Source organism: Cucumis melo, chromosome 5 (assembly GCF_025177605.1).
Source record: "Cucumis melo cultivar AY chromosome 5, USDA_Cmelo_AY_1.0, whole genome shotgun sequence".
Lineage (NCBI taxonomy): Eukaryota > Viridiplantae > Streptophyta > Magnoliopsida > Cucurbitales > Cucurbitaceae > Cucumis > Cucumis melo.
Genome location: NC_066861.1, coordinates 30,110,251 through 30,131,420, shown reverse-complemented (window position 1 = coordinate 30,131,420; position 21,170 = coordinate 30,110,251). Strand labels below are relative to the sequence as shown.

General features: G+C 32.6%; 4 protein-coding genes across 4 annotated transcripts; 3 read left to right on the top strand and 1 right to left on the bottom strand.

The window, feature by feature from the left end:
* Positions 1 to 2,809: 2,809 nt before the first annotated feature.
* LOC103498677 (threonine synthase, chloroplastic-like) lies at positions 2,810 to 4,711 on the top strand. Its single transcript, XM_008461375.3, has one exon. It carries the CDS (start codon positions 2,955 to 2,957, stop codon positions 4,536 to 4,538), a length of 1,584 nt encoding a protein of 527 aa, XP_008459597.2. The 5' UTR covers positions 2,810 to 2,954; the 3' UTR covers positions 4,539 to 4,711.
* A 1,730-nt stretch (positions 4,712 to 6,441) lies between these two features.
* Positions 6,442 to 9,089, top strand: LOC103498668 (UBP1-associated proteins 1C). Its single transcript, XM_008461364.3, has 6 exons — positions 6,442 to 6,630; positions 6,882 to 6,956; positions 7,220 to 7,350; positions 7,577 to 8,057; positions 8,389 to 8,502; positions 8,623 to 9,089. Exons 1-6 carry the CDS (start codon positions 6,544 to 6,546, stop codon positions 8,683 to 8,685), a joined length of 951 nt encoding a protein of 316 aa, XP_008459586.2. The 5' UTR covers positions 6,442 to 6,543; the 3' UTR covers positions 8,686 to 9,089.
* Positions 9,090 to 9,590: 501 nt separating this feature from the next.
* On the bottom strand, positions 9,591 to 12,336 carry LOC103498658 (uncharacterized). The gene is made up of 6 exons (XM_008461342.3): positions 12,082 to 12,336; positions 11,348 to 11,418; positions 10,832 to 10,930; positions 10,222 to 10,348; positions 9,996 to 10,110; positions 9,591 to 9,913 (listed from the first exon to the last, which is right to left on the bottom strand). Exons 2-6 carry the CDS (start codon positions 11,355 to 11,357, stop codon positions 9,863 to 9,865), a joined length of 402 nt encoding a protein of 133 aa, XP_008459564.1. The 5' UTR covers positions 11,358 to 11,418; positions 12,082 to 12,336; the 3' UTR covers positions 9,591 to 9,862.
* A 5,720-nt stretch (positions 12,337 to 18,056) lies between these two features.
* Positions 18,057 to 20,606, top strand: LOC103498651 (pre-mRNA cleavage factor Im 25 kDa subunit 1). Its single transcript, XM_008461329.3, has 7 exons — positions 18,057 to 18,524; positions 18,612 to 18,657; positions 19,507 to 19,600; positions 19,694 to 19,767; positions 19,866 to 19,952; positions 20,037 to 20,147; positions 20,323 to 20,606. Exons 1-7 carry the CDS (start codon positions 18,349 to 18,351, stop codon positions 20,392 to 20,394), a joined length of 660 nt encoding a protein of 219 aa, XP_008459551.2. The 5' UTR covers positions 18,057 to 18,348; the 3' UTR covers positions 20,395 to 20,606.
* Positions 20,607 to 21,170: the final 564 nt, after the last annotated feature.

Here is a 21,170-nt window from a genome sequence, read left to right as displayed (position 1 = left end):
TCTTTTCTTTTCAACATAACAAAAATAAGAATGGGTTTGAACATAATTAATATAATTGGGGGCAATAGTAGATGAACATGCACAATCAACTTTTAAGTTATATATTTTATTATTCCTCCCACATTTTTAAATGTTAAAAATGGTTTTGAAAATTTAAATATTAATTTGTAAGTCTTTCTTCTTTTGTGTGTGTATGTGGTGCTGATTAGTTTTATGATCAATTAACACTACTTGTTGGATGAAAGATTCCTAAAGAAAAGAAAGAAAAAAAAAGTTAGATGGAATATGATAAAGATATGTGTCTACTGTAAATCCATTAAACAAACAATTGTGTATGTTTTATCAAATGATCGACAAACAACAGACTTATCAATAACTATTTTAATTTTTAGATATTTTCAAATATAGCAAAAATAATTAAAATATTTATATAATATAACCAAATTACACAATAGCTATGGGTGACGTTGATAGAAACATACAAAAATCTAAAAATATAGTTATTGAGAAAATATAAAATTTTGCTATATTTTGTAATATTTTTTTTAATTTAATCCTTTGCAATTTTTCTTGTTTTTTCAAATTAAATTTATTCATCTCCTATTCTTACTAGAACTTCGTATCTATTATATAAAAGTAGTTGAATTATTAACTTAATCCCTAAAATAAAAAGAAATTAAATAAAAAAGATTCTAAAACTTTTTCTTTATAGTTTTCAATTTTTTATTTTATGTTTAAAATATTTATAGAAACCAGATGGCCAAGCAGGAAGCTAAGAAGTGAAATTAACATTGTTAAACTTAATTTTCAAAAGTTAGAAATACAATAATACAACAATACCAAACGACCTACACTTCCAACCATTCATATAAAGGTTCGTTTTAACCTTGAACATTGATTTATTTTGATTTATGTGTTTTTAAATAGTAATCATCCTAGTATCTTCACAATTAACAATTTGTATATATGTAAATTATTTGATTTTGTCATCTGCATACAACAACTATACGTGAAATATGTTGACTTACTTCCTATTTAAAAACCTGTCTTTATTTAACAAAAAATAAACAATACAATACAAATTTAGCATATAAACTTTTTTATATATAATACGACCTACCAACATTAAAAGCTCAAATACTAGTGAGATGTGAATTATATTTTTTATCGTTCTTTCAATGCTATGACATTGGTCAATTTTTTAACATTTTCGGTACCACTTTAATCTACCATAAGAAAGACCAATGTCAACTCTAAGTTCATATTCGTTGGCCATACATCATCATACTAAAGATGTGATCCTGCACTTATCGGTCTAAAATTCATGGGCTACAGAGATGTTGATATGAAACAAATAAAAGAAATCATTAGAAAACTGGTTTGATTCCGATATAAAAACTGAGTTTGTGGCAGTGATCACATATTTTTAGAAAAAACATCAACATGAGTCTGATTATAATTCCAACCTTTTAAATTTATAATGCTATAGGGTGATCTCGGCCTGAAATGACGTAGGAAATGGAAGACAACAAGTTTTGGGCCAAAATGAGAGAAGTCCAAAACTAAACATTGCCCAAAAAGAGAAGATGATATGGGCTTGGTCAATCCACCCTGCTTGGGCCCCAAACGACCCAATTATCCCTTCATAAGAACCGCCCATCAGGCAAGTACTGAAATGTTAAGTCTCCAATTCCGTACATGTGTTCTTCAATCGTACCGCCGGATTGGCCCTTTGATGTTGGGCTTCTAATTCAATTTGGACTCTCTCGAAAAATACTGCCCACTTTGCATCCAACCAAACAAAAACTAAGATTTCCTTCTTCTTCATGTGTTTGTTTGCTAATTAGGATAAGAGGTTGCACTCTTTTTTCTTTTTTGAATGAAGATATAGTCAAAATACACGATGGAGTAGAATAAATATTGATTAAATGACATCAATCAACTGGTAAAAGATGCTACTTTTATATTCCAACCCATTTTCACTAATTTAATTTAAACATTCTTTCTATGCATAAACAAATAGTTACCCAACCCAAATAAATTGACTCTCAACAAAAATATAATGTACACCCATATATATTACACACAATAAGTAGGCATCGAATATTATTTGTTTTTGTTATTTTTATTTTATCTTCTGTTATAAAAAAAGTTTATAAACTTTTTTTTTCCTCTGCTGTTACAAAAGGAACCTCGCTATGAATATGTTATTGCCATTAACCGCCATTATTGTTGTCAGCTACAGCACAACTTCATACATGTATTAATTAATTGATTAAATTTGTAGAAAAAACCGAGAAAATTGCACGTCCTAATGATAACTTTAATTGGAATAATGTTTCCTTTTTAAAACATTTTTGTACAATCAGTTTTTTTTTTCTTCTTCCAAATTTGTGTAATTGTATCTGTGGGAGTTGCAACCAAAAGAAGAAGAACAGAAGTTTGAACTTTTATTAATTCAGATTTGGAGCAATAAAAAAATATTTATGTATTTAGCTAGTTTGGAAGGGACAGTTATAAAAGTGGTTTAATTAGTAGGATTTTGTCATTTAAAGTGAGATAATTGCTTAAATTAACCCCTCCCCCTCTTCACTCCACAATGTTCACAATGTTATAATTTGATGTTTTTAAAAAAGAAAAAAGAAATCTAAAAGGAAACCAGGCCACTCGTTAACCCCATCTTTTTATTATTATTTAAAAAAAAACAAAATGAAAAAGAAGACAGTGATTTAAATGAATAAATGGCACCTGTTAATTGTGACACAAATTAAAATATTATTTTTTTCAATTATTTTTAAAATTATACACACGATGGAATTTGAAGCTAAGGATGAGTTGATTTGTGAGTAAGGATCGAGGCGTATAAAATGGGCCCTTCCTTTCTTTTCAATTGACACCACAAATTTTCATCTCTTCCGGTCGCCGCCGTCCACTCTTCTCTCAAACCAAACGTCATGGCATCTTCTCTCTTCCCTTTCAACACCTCTCTCTCTCCCAAACCCGATTCTCTCTTACGCCGTCCCACTCGCAGGAATTCTTCCTCTCCTTTCACCCTCGTCTGTTCCTCCGCCACTTCCGACTCTGCCCCCTCCCCTGTTATCGACTCATCTCTGCCCCTCGGAGTTCACACCCATCAGTTCCAAGACGATTCCCATCGCCATCGTTCTGTAGCCGTTGATGTCGGCCATAATTTCTCGGCGAAGTATGTGCCCTTTGGTTCTGGCTATGATTCCTCCGAATGGTACTCGCTCGACGATATCGTTTATAGGAGTCGGTCCGGCGGGCTGCTCGATGTTCAGCACAACATGGATGCGTTGAAGAAGTTCGACGGAGCGTATTGGCGAAATCTGTTCGATTCGCGCGTGGGGAAGACGACCTGGCCGTACGGCTCCGGCGTGTGGAGCAAGAAAGAGTGGGTATTGCCGGAGATTGACTCCAGCGACATCGTCAGCGCCTTCGAAGGTAATACGAATCTTTTCTGGGCCGAGCGTTTTGGGAAACAGTTTCTAGGTATGAATGATCTGTGGGTAAAACATTGCGGGATTAGCCACACCGGCAGTTTCAAAGACCTTGGCATGACTGTTTTGGTCAGCCAAGTCAATCGCCTCCGGAAAATGAACCGCCCAGTCGTCGGCGTCGGTTGCGCCTCAACTGGAGACACCTCTGCCGCTCTCTCTGCCTATTGTGCCGCCGCAGGAATTCCATCTATTGTCTTCCTTCCCGCCGATAAAATTTCCATGGCGCAATTAGTTCAACCGATTGCAAACGGCGCTTTCGTATTAAGCATGGATACCGATTTCGACGGCTGTATGAAACTAATCCGTGAAGTGACGGCGGAGCTTCCGATTTACCTGGCGAATTCTCTCAACAGTTTGAGATTGGAAGGGCAAAAGACGGCCGCCATTGAAATCCTTCAACAGTTCGATTGGGAAGTACCGGATTGGGTAATCATACCGGGAGGAAACCTAGGGAATATATATGCATTTTACAAAGGGTTTGAAATGTGCAAAGAATTGGGCCTCGTCGACAAGATTCCCCGCTTGGTTTGTGCTCAAGCGGCAAATGCAAATCCGCTTTACTTGTATTACAAATCTGGCTGGGAAGAGTTCTCGCCATTGAAGGCAACCACGACTTTTGCTTCTGCAATACAGATTGGGGATCCGGTTTCCATAGATAGAGCTGTGTTCGCTCTGCAAAACTCCAACGGAATTGTGGAAGAAGCAACGGAGGAGGAACTAATGGACGCCACAGCTCAGGCTGATTCGACGGGGATGTTCATTTGTCCTCACACAGGAGTGGCATTAACAGCTCTGATTAAGCTCAGAAACCGCGGCATCATCGGAGGCAGTGACCGGACGGTGGTGGTAAGCACTGCACATGGTCTGAAATTTACTCAATCCAAGATCGATTACCACTCGAGAGCAATCTCGGGCATGGAATGCCGATTTGCAAACCCGCCGGTGGAAGTGAAAGCGGAATTTGGGGCTGTTATGGATGTTCTTAAGGAGCATTTGTCGAGGAAGAGTCCTAAATTTTGAGTTATAGAGAAACGCCATTGATTAATCTTCAGGTCCAGGTATCGAAGACTCTGTTTCTGAGGTTGTAGTTGGTTTTGTTTAATATTTGTGATGAAAAAAAATACAGATTACCCCCTCGGCTTTTGCTGTTTCTCCTAAGTTTTGTGTATACTATTTATTTCTTTCTTTCTTTCTTTTGGTTGATTTTTTATGTGTCTATGCTATTTTTGTGCTCCTTCATTTCGGAAAATGGGATTATAAATACTTAATTGTAATTATTAACCTTGCTTCAATTTTAATTTAATTGTTGATATTTTCCCTCTAAATTTGGCTTGGTAAGGAGAAAACATTCCATATGTTCAGATAGAGTATTTTGATGTTCATTTTTTCACAAAATCAATAATTAAAGGTAAATCAATGCAGAAATATATATAAAAAATATATATATATATATTTATTTATTAATTCACCCTAATATATCTAATTATTGTCCCAAATATAACATTGTAATCGGAGAGCTCAAAATAATACAACTTACCTCTTCATGATTATATCCCTAAACTCTATCAAAGGACTTTAATATATAAATATGTGAAATTAGAGATGAGCTTCAAACAGATAAAAGATTTGAAGGGATAATGGTGAAGTTTTACAACAATGTTTAACAAATAAAATTTGGACTATCTATTGAGTGACTTCATGCATGGTGAGATTATTTATGGAATAACTGAAAGCAACTATATAAGGTCACACAGAGTTTGTTGAAAAAAATGGTGGAAATTTTAATAGTTTGTCTTTTTCTGAAATATGTATTGTAAATACAATTATGGTTCCGGTTGGTGCATGTATTTCATCTAAGTTGTCTAATTTGCATTGAAGTGGCTGCACGAGCTAAGTGCTTCTTCTCGCTATGCACTTAAGACCGATGAATGAAACTATTTATAGAATTCATTGTTTAATATTCATTTGGGACATGTGTAATATCAGTGTTGTCAACCTAAGTGTCGTCCTCAATATTGTAAAAATCTACTATAGACATTGATGTTAGTTCGGTTATTTCCTCGTGTGATTCATACAAGGTCGAAGTCAACCAAAACTCAAGGTTTTGACTTTCTTTTTTAAAACACATGGTCACCTCGTGGAGTAAGCCTTAACTTGTATCACTCTCAACAATATTATTTTTCTCAATGATATTTCGGTTTAAGGTAATTGCAATGAGTAGCTTTTTAAAGTTAATGATTAAGTATTTTTGCAACGTTATTAGAAAATTATAAATATAACAAAATCTATCGATATATGTGTCATGAACAAATTTTACTAGAGATCGATTGCCGTATTACTATATATATACTAAAAGGAAGCATTATGAGTATGAACATTAACTTGGTAATTAAAATACTATTTTCGATCAAAAATCACAAGTTTAGTTCAACCCTAATTATTAGCAAGCTCTCTTCCTTTTTCTCCTTCAAATATCGAAAAGAGAGTGATTTTAATATCTATATAACTACATGTTAAATTAGAAAAAATGACATGAAATTTCACTGTCCAAATCTAAATTTTTTTGGAAAGAAAAACTTGATATATTTTGTTTGTGATAAAATTAAAATTAAAATTAAAATTAATTTAGGATAGAAAACAAATAAAAGGTGCCAAATTGAGCTATATTCATCATCAACCGTTGTTTGTTTGTTTGAAGTTGTAAAGTAAAGAAAGAGGAAAAAACTAATGTGATTTATATTTGAATTTTTTTAAAACAACAAAAAAGTTTAAAAAATATTTATTATTTAGTAGTAAAATAGGACATTAGTGATAGATTGTGATATAGACTACTGACTACTGATTTACTTGATTTTGCAATAAAAAGAAAAAAACTGACAAAATGGAAAATATAAATTTTTTTTTTCCCTTAATATATGAAAAAGGCGAAATTAAAAACCCTAGACCAAACTCGTCTCTGCTTCCCGCTGTCTGTCTCTCAAAGATCACAATCTGCCGTTGTTACTACGAGTTTGGTTGCGTAGAGATGGTGTGGTTTCAGTGCGAGGATTGCGGCGACAACCTCAAGAAACCCAAGCTGCCAAATCACTTCAGAACTTGTTCCGCTACCAAGGTCTCCATTTTTTCTCGTCGTCGAACCGAAATCGGAAAATACAAATTTTTTTTCCACAAGCTATTCCGAAGGGAAAAAACGATGCAAAATTTGGAATTTTGTCAATAATAAATTACGTTTTGGGGATTCGGACTGGTGAACTCTTGAGTTCTACCATGGAGATACTTTGGATTGCCTTTCGATTTCATCGTACTGTTTATTTTCCCCCCTTTTCTTATTTTATTCTAACTTGCAACTGTAATTTCCTGTAGTTGTCTTGCATCGATTGTGGACAAACCTTTGGGCAGGAAAGCGTACAAGGCCATACTCAATGTATCACAGAAGCGGTAAGAATTTTATTTTTGATGCTCCGTTATTCTGCCGGTTAAACGAAAATTATAATGGATTCTCCATAACAATACATTCTTCTTGAAATAAAGTTTGGTCGTATTTGTGCATGGCCATGACTTTTGTGAAATTTTTTTGTTTGGCTGTTCTGCCCTTTATTACTGATCAAAGTTTTAAACACTATGGACATTGCTTTCTGCCGTAGCTTCAGTAGGCAGACTGTGTTGTGTTTCTATTTACAAGTTTTGTCTACTTCTTTCAGGAAAAATATGGTCCCAAGGGGCAAGGTGCAGCCATGAGTGTCACCACCCCCAAGTCCAACAAGGATTCGAAACAGCAACCTGATTTTGATATCCTCGTTGGATTGTCTGAGCGACCTCCCTGGTTTTGCAGGTATTGTTATTTTTTATTCCGCTATCATTTCCCTCCCCATTGTATATGTACATATTTATAGGAAACGTGAAGTATTGGTGAATAAACATGGTCTAGATTAATGGCCGTACGATGATTGTTAAATAAGAGCTCTGAAAACTCGTAATGATTTATTGAGATCGGTTAATCTGGTTCTAAGTTGGTTTTTTTGTGTATGTGTGTACTGTGTACCATTTGTTTTTCGCAGTCTTTGCAATACCAAGGCAACTAGTAAACAGACTTTGCTGCTTCATGCAGAAGGAAAGAAGCACAAAGCAAAAGCCCGTGGGTTTCATGCTGCAAAAAAACAATCTAATCAGACAGAGGAAACTGTTCCAGATCAAAAGCCTACTGCTGTTGACACTCCCAAATGCGAAGGTGCTGAAAATGGACATGTTGGGGCCGAGAAATCTCAAGATCAGCTTGAAGCCAAAAGTGAACTTGGAAAGTTGGAAGAAGAAAATGGTGCTTCACACACGAAGAAAAAGAGGAAACGAGATGCTGTGGATGGTGCTTCAACAGAAAAGACTAGAGATGATGATCCAAGTAGAGGTAATGGGGAGGTTATTCAGGCAACCAAAGCTGAGATTGAGCCAATAAAGGATGAGGCCATAGCATCCAAACCTCTGAAAGAAGATTTGAAAATGAAGATTAAGTGGAAAAAGCTGATAACGTCAATTTTGAAATCTGTATGTTTTTGCAGTTCTCTTATTTCATATGCGATGTCAGTCCGTGTCCACGATAGTTTGCTTCACCATAGTCTTGACTGTTCAAGTTTTTCTAAAAGTATTTTTTGATGGAACGGCCCACATGATGAGATTGTTGATTTCTAAACTGGAAGTGGGAATTCTAAAATGCTGCATAGAGTAGGACACGGCCTCATGAGATATTAATGCCAGTAGTATAGCTATAGCAAGCCCTTGAGGAAAAATTGAAAGTACCTTTTTGTTTTAGTAATGCCTTCTCTTCATGTCAGTTTTTAACATACTACCATTTTTATCTTTTGGTTGGATATGACAGAATCCTGATGGTGTTCTTAAGTTGTCAAAACTAAGAAAACTTACCTTGAAGTCTATTCGTGAATCCGGTGTTACAGAAGATGAAACCAAACTTATTGGGATGCTCGAGCAAAAGGTTGATTCATCTGACTCTATTTTCTAAATTGATATTGTATATATATACGAGTGCTTGAAGTATGGCTAACTTTGAAAATTGCAACCATTTGCTAATAATGTTGTTTTCTGTATCTGCCAGATCAATTCAAGTTCAAAATTTGCCGTTGAGAAGAAATATGTTCGGCTAGCAGCTAAAGCTTGAGCTAATCACCATCTTTATAGCCATTGCAAATCAGATTTTCGCCAATTGCTTAGTTCCCCCATTTTTGTCTTGAGAGTTGTAGATGGCTGATTTGCCAAAGGCAAGTTAATAGACGATTTCATTGAGTTGGGGTGCAATCTGCAACGTTTATAGGATTATATTTTATGGGAAGAGACGGTATTATTCTTGTGGTGTCAACTGAATCAAGCTCATTACACTAGGTTGCTGCAATCCATTCAATGAAAAGAGAAAGGAGAAGAAAAAGATAGGGACAATGAGTCATCTTGTTCTTTCAGTTTGGCATTGTAGAACAAACGTTAAATTTCCTAGTTGGGGTCCCTCTGTTCTCCTACTCTTTGATATAACATTATTATTATTCCTAAAGGATGTTCTTTTTTTTTTTTCTCTATTGTTTCTGGCTCAATTTGATCGTTTCCTTAAGAGAACTCATTAGGTTGAATTCCAATCGGCATTTTAAATAGTTATAAAAAAAAAAAGTAATATTAGAGAGACATTGTTGATTTTCTCGTACAATTCCTTGACTGTAAATGACAAGGACATTCATGTTTCCTCTTCAATGTTTTTCTTTACTGACTTGATGTATTTGTCCCATGATATTGATATTTCTATACGAGTTTATAAAGAAACGAACATCACATTTTTTTTAAATGGCTCAATTTTTTATATGGAAAACTACTTTTGATGGTCTGTCTTGAAAGTCAAGAAACTTGAATTTGTTTTATAGCAATTTTTGTTCATTGATTTAGAAAGATAGATGTAACCTAGATTTTTTAGAACATGTGTCAATTGGGGTGAATCTCTAACCTCTAGAAATGGAGATATTTTTAATTATTTTGTAAATTTTGCTCGCAGAGCGTTTAGAACCTCTTTTCCAGACTTTGGACTAAAATATAAAAGAGATCTATAATTATGTATTATGTTTTCTTTTGTGTATTACAAATGCGACAACTCTCTTTTGAAAGAGGTGGCAAAATATACGTATATATGATTTATAAACATTTGCATTTTTTTTTTTTCTTTTGCAATGGAAAATAGCAGAAATCACCAAAATCAGCAACAGAACCCTTTAATCATTTATCTGCACATCCACAAAACCTATTCAGGTTGAAATTGCATTGGCAAGACTGAAGGGGCAAAGATCAAGTATGCCGAGCTATCATAGAAGAACAGCTACCACAATTAACAAGATGATCGAACATGCAAGTGCCTGCAACATATCAACATTTTTTGCTTCTTCAGAAAACTCGATCATATTCAACAAACAACTCATAATGAAAGGAGTCACTTACAGCAATGGCAGACGCAGCTAATCCAGCACGTTCCCTTGGATCTCTGCGAGCATTCCAGAAGTAGAGAATCGTGGCATAGTACCACATTAGTGGGAAAAAAAACCCCAGGAGGAAACTGAATGGAAAGACAGATACAAAGGTAAGATTAGGAAACTCGAAAAACTGGATGTAAGCAAAGATAGACGTTCCATGAAATGTATGTACACGAGAGTTTCATAATACTCACGAAAACCATCCTATGCCGCAGCCAAAACACGGGAGAGGCTTGTCATATAGCCCTACTTGAGAATCCTCTACATCTCTGAGAAGCGTGTATTTGCTCCTTATGTGGTCTGGAGCATCTTTTCCTTGGCCTAGGTGTATTATCAACCATTTTGAGCATAGATGAATATACAAGCAAAAGACACTTGTAATCAACATCTTCAATTGAAAACGATATGAAAATCTTAAGAGATTTCTGTAATTCATAGATAAGTACAAAGAAAATGGACTACCAGACTGATAAAATCCTACCATTAAGAACATACACCGTCAAAGAAGTGTTAAAAACGAGTAGCAATGAAAATGACGCTATTAAGTATCATCTCAACCTTCCCTCGTAATGGAACAATAAAAGACGAAACCCCTATCGATTCCAGAAATTCCACAGTAATGTGGCGTGGCAATGCGTCCATTATAATATAAAGGCATTTTGAAAATGGTTCAACTAATTTCATTCCTTTTCTTATTTTCGAAAAATAATTTCATTCTAGAGCCACCAATACATGGTAATAATATATGCATCATATATCATAAAAAATCCCAATCATAAATGTTTCTTTTTATTCCTGACTTACCTTTGAATATTGAACAAATTCGGGCAGATGGCCTCAAAAGATCAAGATGCTTATCAGAGACTGATTTCACCAATTGCACCGTCTGGTCCATTTTTCCATCTGTAACATCCACAAAACATGTTCACAACTCAAGTAATAGTTCCAACTATTTTGTAAAATCTATTTACAGTTCGATGTGTATTATTGGTTTGACGAAGACTGCAAAAGTGTATCATAAAAGGACAGACACTAAATTAACAAGCTTAAAATTCCGAATGTGACCACATTCTTCAATAAAAAGTATAACCATGCAGTGAAAGCATAAAAATGTGTATAGGCATGTATGAATGTCCAAGACACCTAAAGAATCTCAAGATCAAAGAAATTACTTAACTAAAACCATGCTACAAACTCACAAATAAAATCATCTAATGCACCCAATATACATAGTCATGCCTTTTTCTTTTCTTTTCTTCTTTTTAAATTTTAGATTAAGCCCCCACCGAGCAACCCAAGTTATAAGAAGAATTAAGTTACTTGGATCCATGCTGAAGCTGGTGTTTATGAAAGTATGAACTCTTCGAATTCGCAGTATCCACTTTGTTAACCTGTGTCAAAGATCAAAATCTACTCAGAAGTCGGAAGGATATAATCAAAAGACACCCGACAAGACAGCTATATATTCTTCAAATGCGGCAAACAGAAGATTGAAATGGATTGAAAATTTACCTAAGTTTGGTATTTACATTCCAAATAGCTCTAAACAATCCAATATTCTTATACCAATTAGTTCATTAGACCTCATGTTAATAAAACACTAGTTCAGTTGAGCAGCACGACTTTATGGAACTTTTCAATCTTCCAAAAGCCGTCGGATAAATAGGCAACCTAGCTTGACCAAAATTACACTTCATGAATCGTAGTCATACTCCCACCCCAAAGTCAAGAATAAAAGATAAGTAGATAATTCTCAGCAGAAAGAGAAAATAATAGAATTAGTGACTTCTTCAGCTACCAAAAATCTGAAACTCCAAACCCAGTCGTAACCAAAAGAAAGCTAGATCGTGGATACAATCGCCGTCTTGTCATCATCCACAAAGGAAGCGGCAGTTCCCCGAATATCCATCAATTGCCGAGCAAAACAACAGAGAAATCAAAGAAGAAGCTACTATAGACTCGAATTAAAGCAGTAACAGCAGAGAAATTGAGCAGAAGCAGCAAAAAACGTGAGGAAAATGAAACAGTAAAGAAGAATCAGAGAAGAAAAATACCGAAACAGATGAATAGGTGAGTGGATGGATGGAAACGGCAATTTCTCTCGCTTTGGACGGATCAGAGATGGAAGTGGCGTATGAATTAACAAAAGAACACGCTTTCCTTAAACAAAGCAGGAAATTTAGACGTCAAGCAACGATCGACTTCATCTCTCATCACCTAAAAGCTGAGAAAATTGACTCCCTTGTTTGTGTTGTGAGACTTGAAAAATAACGAACAGACCTCGAATTTAAGTTTTCCTTTTAAGTCTTTTTTTTTTTTTTTTTTTACATATCAACCACCATAACTCTCTCTATTTGTAGATGAGGCCATTAATATTTAATATTTAATGCGAAGTCATAAATGTTTCGCAATCACAATACGGCCCATTGGCCTTTCCTTTCCCTTTCTTTATACTTTCTGCCTTTCTAATTATTAATGACTTTTCAAGAAATAAATAATTCTTAACATTTTTAATATTTTCAAATTCTATAAATTTATACTTTTCTTTTTTATTTCTATGAAAATCTATAAATTTATATATATATATACATACCGGAAATAAAGAAACTCAAGTCATAATAATACCAAACAATGGTTGACTTGTATTTATTTAATTTTATATTTACCACTATTTTGGTCTAGATAAGACCAAATTAAAAAAAAAAAAAAAAAACAAATCATAAAAGTTCGGTTAAGAACCGACAAATTCCAACTCGAAAAACATCGAAAGTTCAATTGCAATTGGCATCTTCTAAAATTGAAGAATTACACAAACCAAAAACACATAATTTGATTTTCCAATTATGCATTTTATAAATTTTTTGATTTTAAAAAATGCATGATTTATTTATGATTATTGGTGTGTCAAGTTTTTAGAGTTTCAATTTTACATTTCTTTCATACCTCTAGTATTAGAATCTTGTATGGTGTATTAACTAGATTGGTAGCCTAATAAATGTTCTAAATAAATTAAGAGATTATTGTAAAAAAAATGATAACAACAAATGAAGAGGTTTGAATAAAATTTAAAAATATTACCATTGAAACTAATAGCATGAATTAAAGTAAATTTAAGTAACTATTTTGTTATACAAATACGTTCTTTTTAAGAATATCAAAGCATAAATATAAATTTTTCCAAAAAAAAAAAAGATATAAGAAATTTGAACCTACGACTAAAAGTTTGTAGTTCTTATTTCACTTCTAGAATTCTTATTTTTCATAGATAATTAGAATGGATATCAATATTACAAAGTTTATCAGTGATAGACTTCTATCGTTTATAAACTTCTATGGTTTATCAGTGATAGACCAACATTTGCTACATGATCTATAAGTGATAGACTTCTATTAGTATAGATTTTCACAAATTTTGCTATATTTGTAAATTTTTTAAAATGTTGCTATATACTTAATTATTTTGAATATAATTGCTACATTTACGACTATCCATTTTTTATATGTATTTTTTATTGTTAAAAAATTAAGCTAGATTTTTAAAGTAATTTTCAACCTCTTCCATAAACATTTGACTTTTAGTTTATAACCTTTTAAAATTAAATCTATACACATAACTTTCACCTTTTAAATATTTTGCTTTCTCGCCTACGATTTACGTTAATTTGTTTTTTAAAATAAAACCAATTTTTCTAAACTAGAAAAAAAATTGTGTTTGACAATTTATTTTATATTTGAAATCTAGCAAGAATTCACCTATTTCACATAAAAAAAAATACAAACATAAATGTAAAGAAAATATATTTAATTAAAAAAAACAAAATAGTTATCGAACGAAATTGAATAATGTATTATTTATTTGTAGTTTTGACACCATTTGATATTTCATACGTGTAAAAAAAATACAATTTGGACTTTCTATTGTCAAACATTATATGATTTTGAATTTCTTTCACAGGTAAGCAATTTGACCATGATTTAGTACTATTGCACGTTATTTGTTAGCAATGATTGACATTATGTCTAAAAATTGACAATTAGCATTAAATTTGTTACAAAAAAGAAATATCAACACATATTTGATAGAAAAATTTTAATATGATAATTTATATCCGATCTATTAAGTTATAGTCGAAATAGACCAAACATTTTCATATATGAAAGCACGAGTTTCTTAATTTAAGTACGATTTAAAGGGATAAAACTATGGTTACTCTTTCACTAGAAGTACCGTAAGATATCAAGCTTTAAATGATATTCTCTGTGACGAATTGACAATCATCATATAATAAGTATAAATATCAAGTTATTTTATGAGATAATTTTAAAATATAATAAGATTCGTCAAGTTTTCTATAATTTATTTAATATTTTGTTATATTTTGTAAATAGTTTTTATTTATTTTTGTTACTTATAACAATTTATTATTATTATTATTATTATTATTATTATTATTATTATTATTATTATTATTATTGTATAGTAAGAATAAAGTAGGAATAGGGTAGATTGAAAGTGCATAATATCTAAAGTGGCAGCCCGAATAATAGATTTATTTATTTATTTATTGTAATAAAATGTTTGACATTATTACTCCGTCGGCTCGGTGCTTGATTTTTTCAAAAGATGTGTGTGTTTTATTAAAAGAAATGTTGGTTGGGCGGCCACATGTCGTTATTTTGTTGATTTTTCTTCTTATAAATGCTTTGTTCTATGTTTAGCAGAAATATAATACAACAACAATAGAAGAATTACCAACGAATCAAATTGATAACGTATTTCCATATATATTCTCACCCCCTTTTTCTTCTAACATTTATCTTAACATGTGAGGAACTCACACAAACCATCACAATTACTTTTGTTATTTGCAAGTTGGAGTTCTTATTGTGATGTATAACTTTTTTTTTTTCCTGTTGAGATCGTGGAATGAGATTATTTTTGTAATGTTATTTTTTTGATGTTCACTTATTCTGTAATGTCAATTGATGTTAGAATGATCACGACCACTTTGAGATCGTAAAGTACTACAGTTGAATTCAACTTAAATTATTTTTCGATAATATAATTCTTTCGATTTAACTAGTCGATCTAGAACTGGAGGGTTCGGCTTTTGAGACTTACGTTTTCTCGTGTCATCTTCCAATTCTATTGAAATTGAGCTCACTTGGTAGATTTTGAATCTTGTTGATTAAAAACATGTATTAAGTAAAATATAATAGTAGCCTTAAAACATTATTGAAAAAGGGGTAATGGCATAACTTTGAAACAATGTAGATATTTTAAAAAGAAAAGGTAAAGTTTGGTGTAGATATATATATTTAATTTAACAAATATTAACAATAAAAAACAATGGAAAAACTACATTTGTAGTCCATAGGTTTTGATAAACATGTGTATTTTATTCCTGATTTTTAGAATTGACTTTTCTAGTCTCGAATTTGTAAGAATAGATCCATCTGATTACGAGTTTTCAGTATCCAAGTTTTTAAAAATATGTTTATAAGGTCTCTCGAACAACTTTATAATTTCATTTAAAATAATTACAAGACATTTGAAATTGGAAGAATAACTTCTAAAAATTATATTTTATACGAACATTTTTTTTTTAATTTGATATATCGTATGACTAATTTTAAAAAATCAAACACAAAATATTTTTCGGACTCTAAAAACCTTTTTATTTATTTATTTATTTATAAACTAAAAATATATGTTTTAAAAACTCGAAGATCAAATGAGGCTAATTTTACAAACCTGGAGATTAAGAAGATCCATTTTTTAAAACTCATAAACCCGAACACATATTTATCCAAACTAATAAACTAAAACTTTCGTGTTTTTTTTTTTCAAAAAGAGTAACATAATGTTTGCAAGGAAACTGATAGTTTATTTAGAAGGTTATTGGAGGTTTTGAAGCGAAGTTAGAAAAGAAAAAATGTTAATAAAGTGTTGTAAAATTGAGGTAAGTGACAGGTGGAGGTGAATGAGAATACGGTGGTTTAGTGATGAATCAACCCATGATCTATTTTTTTCTTTTAAGCTTTCTTTTTCTAAAAGTTAAAGTTTGAGTGTGGTTGTTTGTGGCAATTCAATTGGTCATTGAGGGATAAACCCGTGATGTTTCCACTCGGCATTTTTTAACTTTAAGAGAAAACGGAAAATTATTCGACTTAATTATTTTTGTAACTAAATTAATTAATAAATAAACACACACACACACATAGCAGTGATAGTTATTGTGAAATTATTTTCACTAAAAAGAGAAAGAAAGACAAATGTGAAAGTAAAGTTTAGATTTATACTAAAGGAAAGGGTTACCATTGTTTTTCTTTGTATTTAATAATGATTGAATTATAACTTCGGTTGTGAACTTTTATGTTAGTATTTACTTAATCTATAAACTTTACACTAAAATATATAGGAGACCAAAACATTCTAAGTATGTATTAACTTCGTCTTTAAGTTTTAAAATATGTTTGGTAAATTATTAAATTTTGTCTAATAAATCTATAAAATTATATACCCACAAATCAAATTATGAATTTAGTTAATTAAGTTTAATGTTATGCTTGAAAATTATTTGAACTTTAAAAAAATTATACCACACAAAGTTTTAAAATATGTTTGGTAAATTATTAAATTTTGTCTAATAAATCTATAAAATCACACACACACACGCACACACGCCGCACGCGCACGCACGCACGCACACACGCACACACGCACACGCGCGCGCGCGCACACACACACAGATTTATTAAACACACACAGATTTATTAAATTAAAGATCTACTAAATCACCCGAGTAACGAACTAGAGGAAAATTAAGAAAAAATATTATGAATAAAAAAATGAAATTATTTATAAAGTATCACGAAAAAAAAAGTATAAAAAATTTGATAGATTTTATTATATTTTGTAAATAGTTTCAAAATTTTAACACAATTTCACTTAAATGATCGGCTCCAAACTCCCTCTCTCTTTGTTTTGTGACAACTATCTACCATACTTATAAATGTGAAGGGTCATCATCTCACATAACTTTCACTCTTTAAAATTAAGGTTATGTTTAGGGTGGGGTTTTAGGGGAAAAATGGTTTAGTAAATTGGGTTAAATCATGCTTGGCCCAAGGGTTATGATAAATGGGGATTAGGGTTATCCTAATCCTCAAATAACCCTACATTTTCCTTTCTTTTTCTTTTTTACAATCCTACATTACCCTATCCAAATAATTCGATTCAAATTACTATAATTATAACAATTCTCTCAAACTGTAACACTATTATCATAACCCCTCTTTCAAATACATCATATCGTAACACACATTTTATATTCCTTCCCCTAAACATATATTACCATAACATTAGCAATAATAACCTTTTTTCCAAACAGATATTATCATAACACTAGGATTATCATAATCATTATTATAATCATTTTCCCTTATAACTATTTTCCTCTCATACACATATTCTAAAAATTTTCTATAGACATGATGTAAGTTATGCATATTACAGCCTCGACAAACTCTTTGAAGATCCCTAATAAAAATAAACAATACTTCTATTTTCTTAACGAGTAATCATTAGAATAGTCATTAAATTGAAACTAATAATAGGTAAATTAATAAAAGGGATAGTTGCAAATGTAGCAATTGTATTCAAAATAATTAAGTACATAACAACATTTTAAAAAAATTGCAAATATAGCAAAATCTGTCAAAATCTATCAATGATAGAAGTCTATAACTCTATAACTGATAAACCATAAAAGTCTATCAACGATAGACGTTTATCATTGATAGATTTTGTTATACTTGTAATTTTTTCAAAATATTGCTACATATTTAATAATTATTCTAAAAAGTATTATCCATTCTAATTATCCTAATTGTAATTATCTTTAATAAAATATAATTCGTGAGTAAAAATGATTTCTGAAGAAAAAAAAAAAAGAAAAGCCCATACAGGCCCATTGGTGGAAGTTGTCGAGAAATAAGAAACTTAGAAAGTGAGAGTGAGAGAGAGAAAAAGGGAGGTGAGAGTTTATGGTCATTGTAGTGATTCTATTCTCAAATTCCATCTCGTCCCTTCCCTTTTGCTTTCCCAAGTGGTCTTCTTGTCCGTCTCTTATTCTAGTCTTTAATTAGACTTTAGAATTAGAAATTCCGCAGAGTGAGTGACGCCATTCCACTTCTTCGCTTCGTGTCCCTTCTCTCCATCCAACACGGCACCTTACTTCTTCTTCATACTTCCTACTTCCACCTTACCTATATTCCCTTTTCATTCTCCTTCTGACCTTCTTTTCTCAATCCCCGCCATGGGAGACGACGGGCGTCTGCATGCTATTGACGACGACGACGACGATGCTTCTTCCGCCCACCAACTCTCTTACATCGATATCTATCCTCTCAGCAACTACTACTTTGGATCCAAAGAGCCTCTTCTTTTCAAGGATGAGACCTTGTCTGATCGTGTCCTCAGGATGAAATCCAAGTATCCATTCTCACTTTATTCCGTTGACTATACTTTGCTCTTTAATACCTTCCTTCAATTTATCTATTTTGTTTTCTTTTTCTGCAGTTATGCTGCTTACGGATTGAGGACTTGCGTCGAAGCAGTTATGCTGGTTCGTTCCTTCCTTACAATTATTTTATTTTATATACTTCCATTTCCGCAATCTTCTGTCTCCTAAGTCCTACTGATTGATTTCTTTAAGGATATAGAGTTTTTATTCTGCCTTTGCTGTTACCGTCCTCCAATTGCTTGACGCGTACTTAATCGGTGGAGTTCTGACACTGTCGGCTCCTGTCAGTGTAGTTATAACTTCTACTGCAGTCTAAACAGTGGCCTATTCTCCCGCTATTCTTAGATTTATAGATCATGATGCCTGATTACTAAGAGTAGCTGTTATGAAATCAACAAATAAAATTAAGAAGAAAAGTTCGAATTGTAGGAAACTGATACAAAGATTTACATGTTCACTCATAGTGTGTGAGTTTATTATTAGAGAATAATTCAGGATACAGATGGTTTCTAAGTTTAGAGTTTACTTAGCGAACTTTTCTAAATTCCGTAGTAAAGAGTATAACTAACATAAATAGGCTAATACAAATACAAATACAATTTAGGTTTCAACAATAATTGAGTATAGCTTTCAGTTAATTAATGATTCGCAAGTTCTGTCTCCTGGCCGTATTGGCTTTTGTGGAATTGGTTCTTTATTTTTGTGGAATGAACATGAATTTTTGCATCCGTACTTGATCTCCATACTTCGTTTCCGTTTTGGGAGAAATCATGGTAGGTCGGCCTTTTCTATCCATAATACCTTTTAGGAAATAAGTTTTAGAATTGTGAATCGGAATTCAGGACGCTTTTTTCTGCTATACAATTTCTAGATGGACATTTCATCTTGCGATCAGAAACAGTGCTTAGTATTCTGCATTATAATTGAAAGTGCCTGTTGTTCTCAAATTAGGTTGAACTATTCAAGCATCCTCATTTATTGCTGTTTCAAATACGTAATTCAATTTTCAAGCTTCCTGGTGGTCGCCTAAGGCCCAACGAATCAGGTAAATTTGTTCTTTGGATCTTCTGGAGCTGAGTTTGTCTAAGTCTAATAGTTATGCTGATATTTTGTCATGGCTGATGATCTCAATTTACAGATATTGATGGCTTGACACGAAAGTTGTCGAAGAAGCTTTCTGCCAATGGAGCCTCTGATGCATCTGATTGGGAGGTATTGTAATGCCCAAATCTATTCCTTTAATTTCTCTACCATATTACTGCTGCGATTGTGAATGATGGAATTTGAAATTTTCTGCTTTTAACGTTTAGGTTAGCGAGTGCCTCGGTATGTGGTGGAGGCCTGACTTTGAGACCTTGCTCTTTCCGTATTTGTCCACTAATGTAAAAGGGGCGAAGGTAGTTATTTGAATGTGAACTACTTCCTTTAAACTACGATATGCATTGTTTACCTTTAACTCACTCGCTCCCTACCTGATGCAGGAGTGCGCTAAACTTTTCTTGGTCAAGTTGCCGGAGAGTAAAAAATTTGTTGTGCCAAAGAACCTCAAGTTGATCGCAGTTCCTTTATGCCAAATTCACGAAAACCATAAGGTATCTTAATCAAGTCATTTCATGGAAGCCCAATATGTAACATTTGAAAATCTTACTTTTTGTTAAAGGATTGAAAGAAAAGGAGACGAAGTTCAATTTTTGAAACAAGCCTATATATTGTTGATTAAAAGTGAGGTGCATAATCTAACTACATGTAAATCCCGTCATCTTGCAGACATATGGACCGGTTATATCAGGCATTCCGCAGCTTCTTTCTAAGTTCTCCTTCAACATCATCGGAACATAAGACTCACATCTTATTAATTACAACAGATGAAGAACTATGGTCGGAGAAAAAAATATTTATTAGTGCATTATAGAGCTGTCAGCTAACTTTATATGAATGTTGACAGACCCTTGTATAAAACATATTATAATCACACAAACATATATGTTGATGATTTTGTAAGTATAGAGATATATATAGTAGTAATATAGGTCCACATTGTGACTTTACAACTTGTGTGTTAAATGAGTGCTAAAAACTACATATGATTGTGTAAATTGCTGCCAACTATGTCGACTTTCTTGTGGTAATGAACAGAGTTTTGATCATTCTCTCACTGGAGGATGCGGAGAAGTGATGAGGTATGTTAGAGGGGAATTGTGTGTATATGTATGGATGGTGAAAGTTGCGTTTATGCGTTTATGCCGTGTCAAAAGTGGAAAATATATATGTGTGTGTTATCCTTATCCGGACAGTATTTTGTGGTAGTGGAAGCGTCTTTGAAGCTTTATTATGTGTGGCACTCGAGTTGCTTGTTTCTGCCAGTTGAGTTGAATATTCTTATTGCTTCATAGTTTTCTACTCTGTTTTCTGCTACGTGGAAGCTTTGGAATTTTAAAGACGGTTGCACCGATTGAGTACATAACAATATTAAGAATGAGGAATTGTTTTAAATGGCAATTTATAACTATAAACATTCACCTAAGTTTTGCTCATTTTGCTATATTAAATATTACAAAAGTTTTCCAGCTCCTATTATTTTTATTTCTATTATACCTTATATTTATTTATTTTTA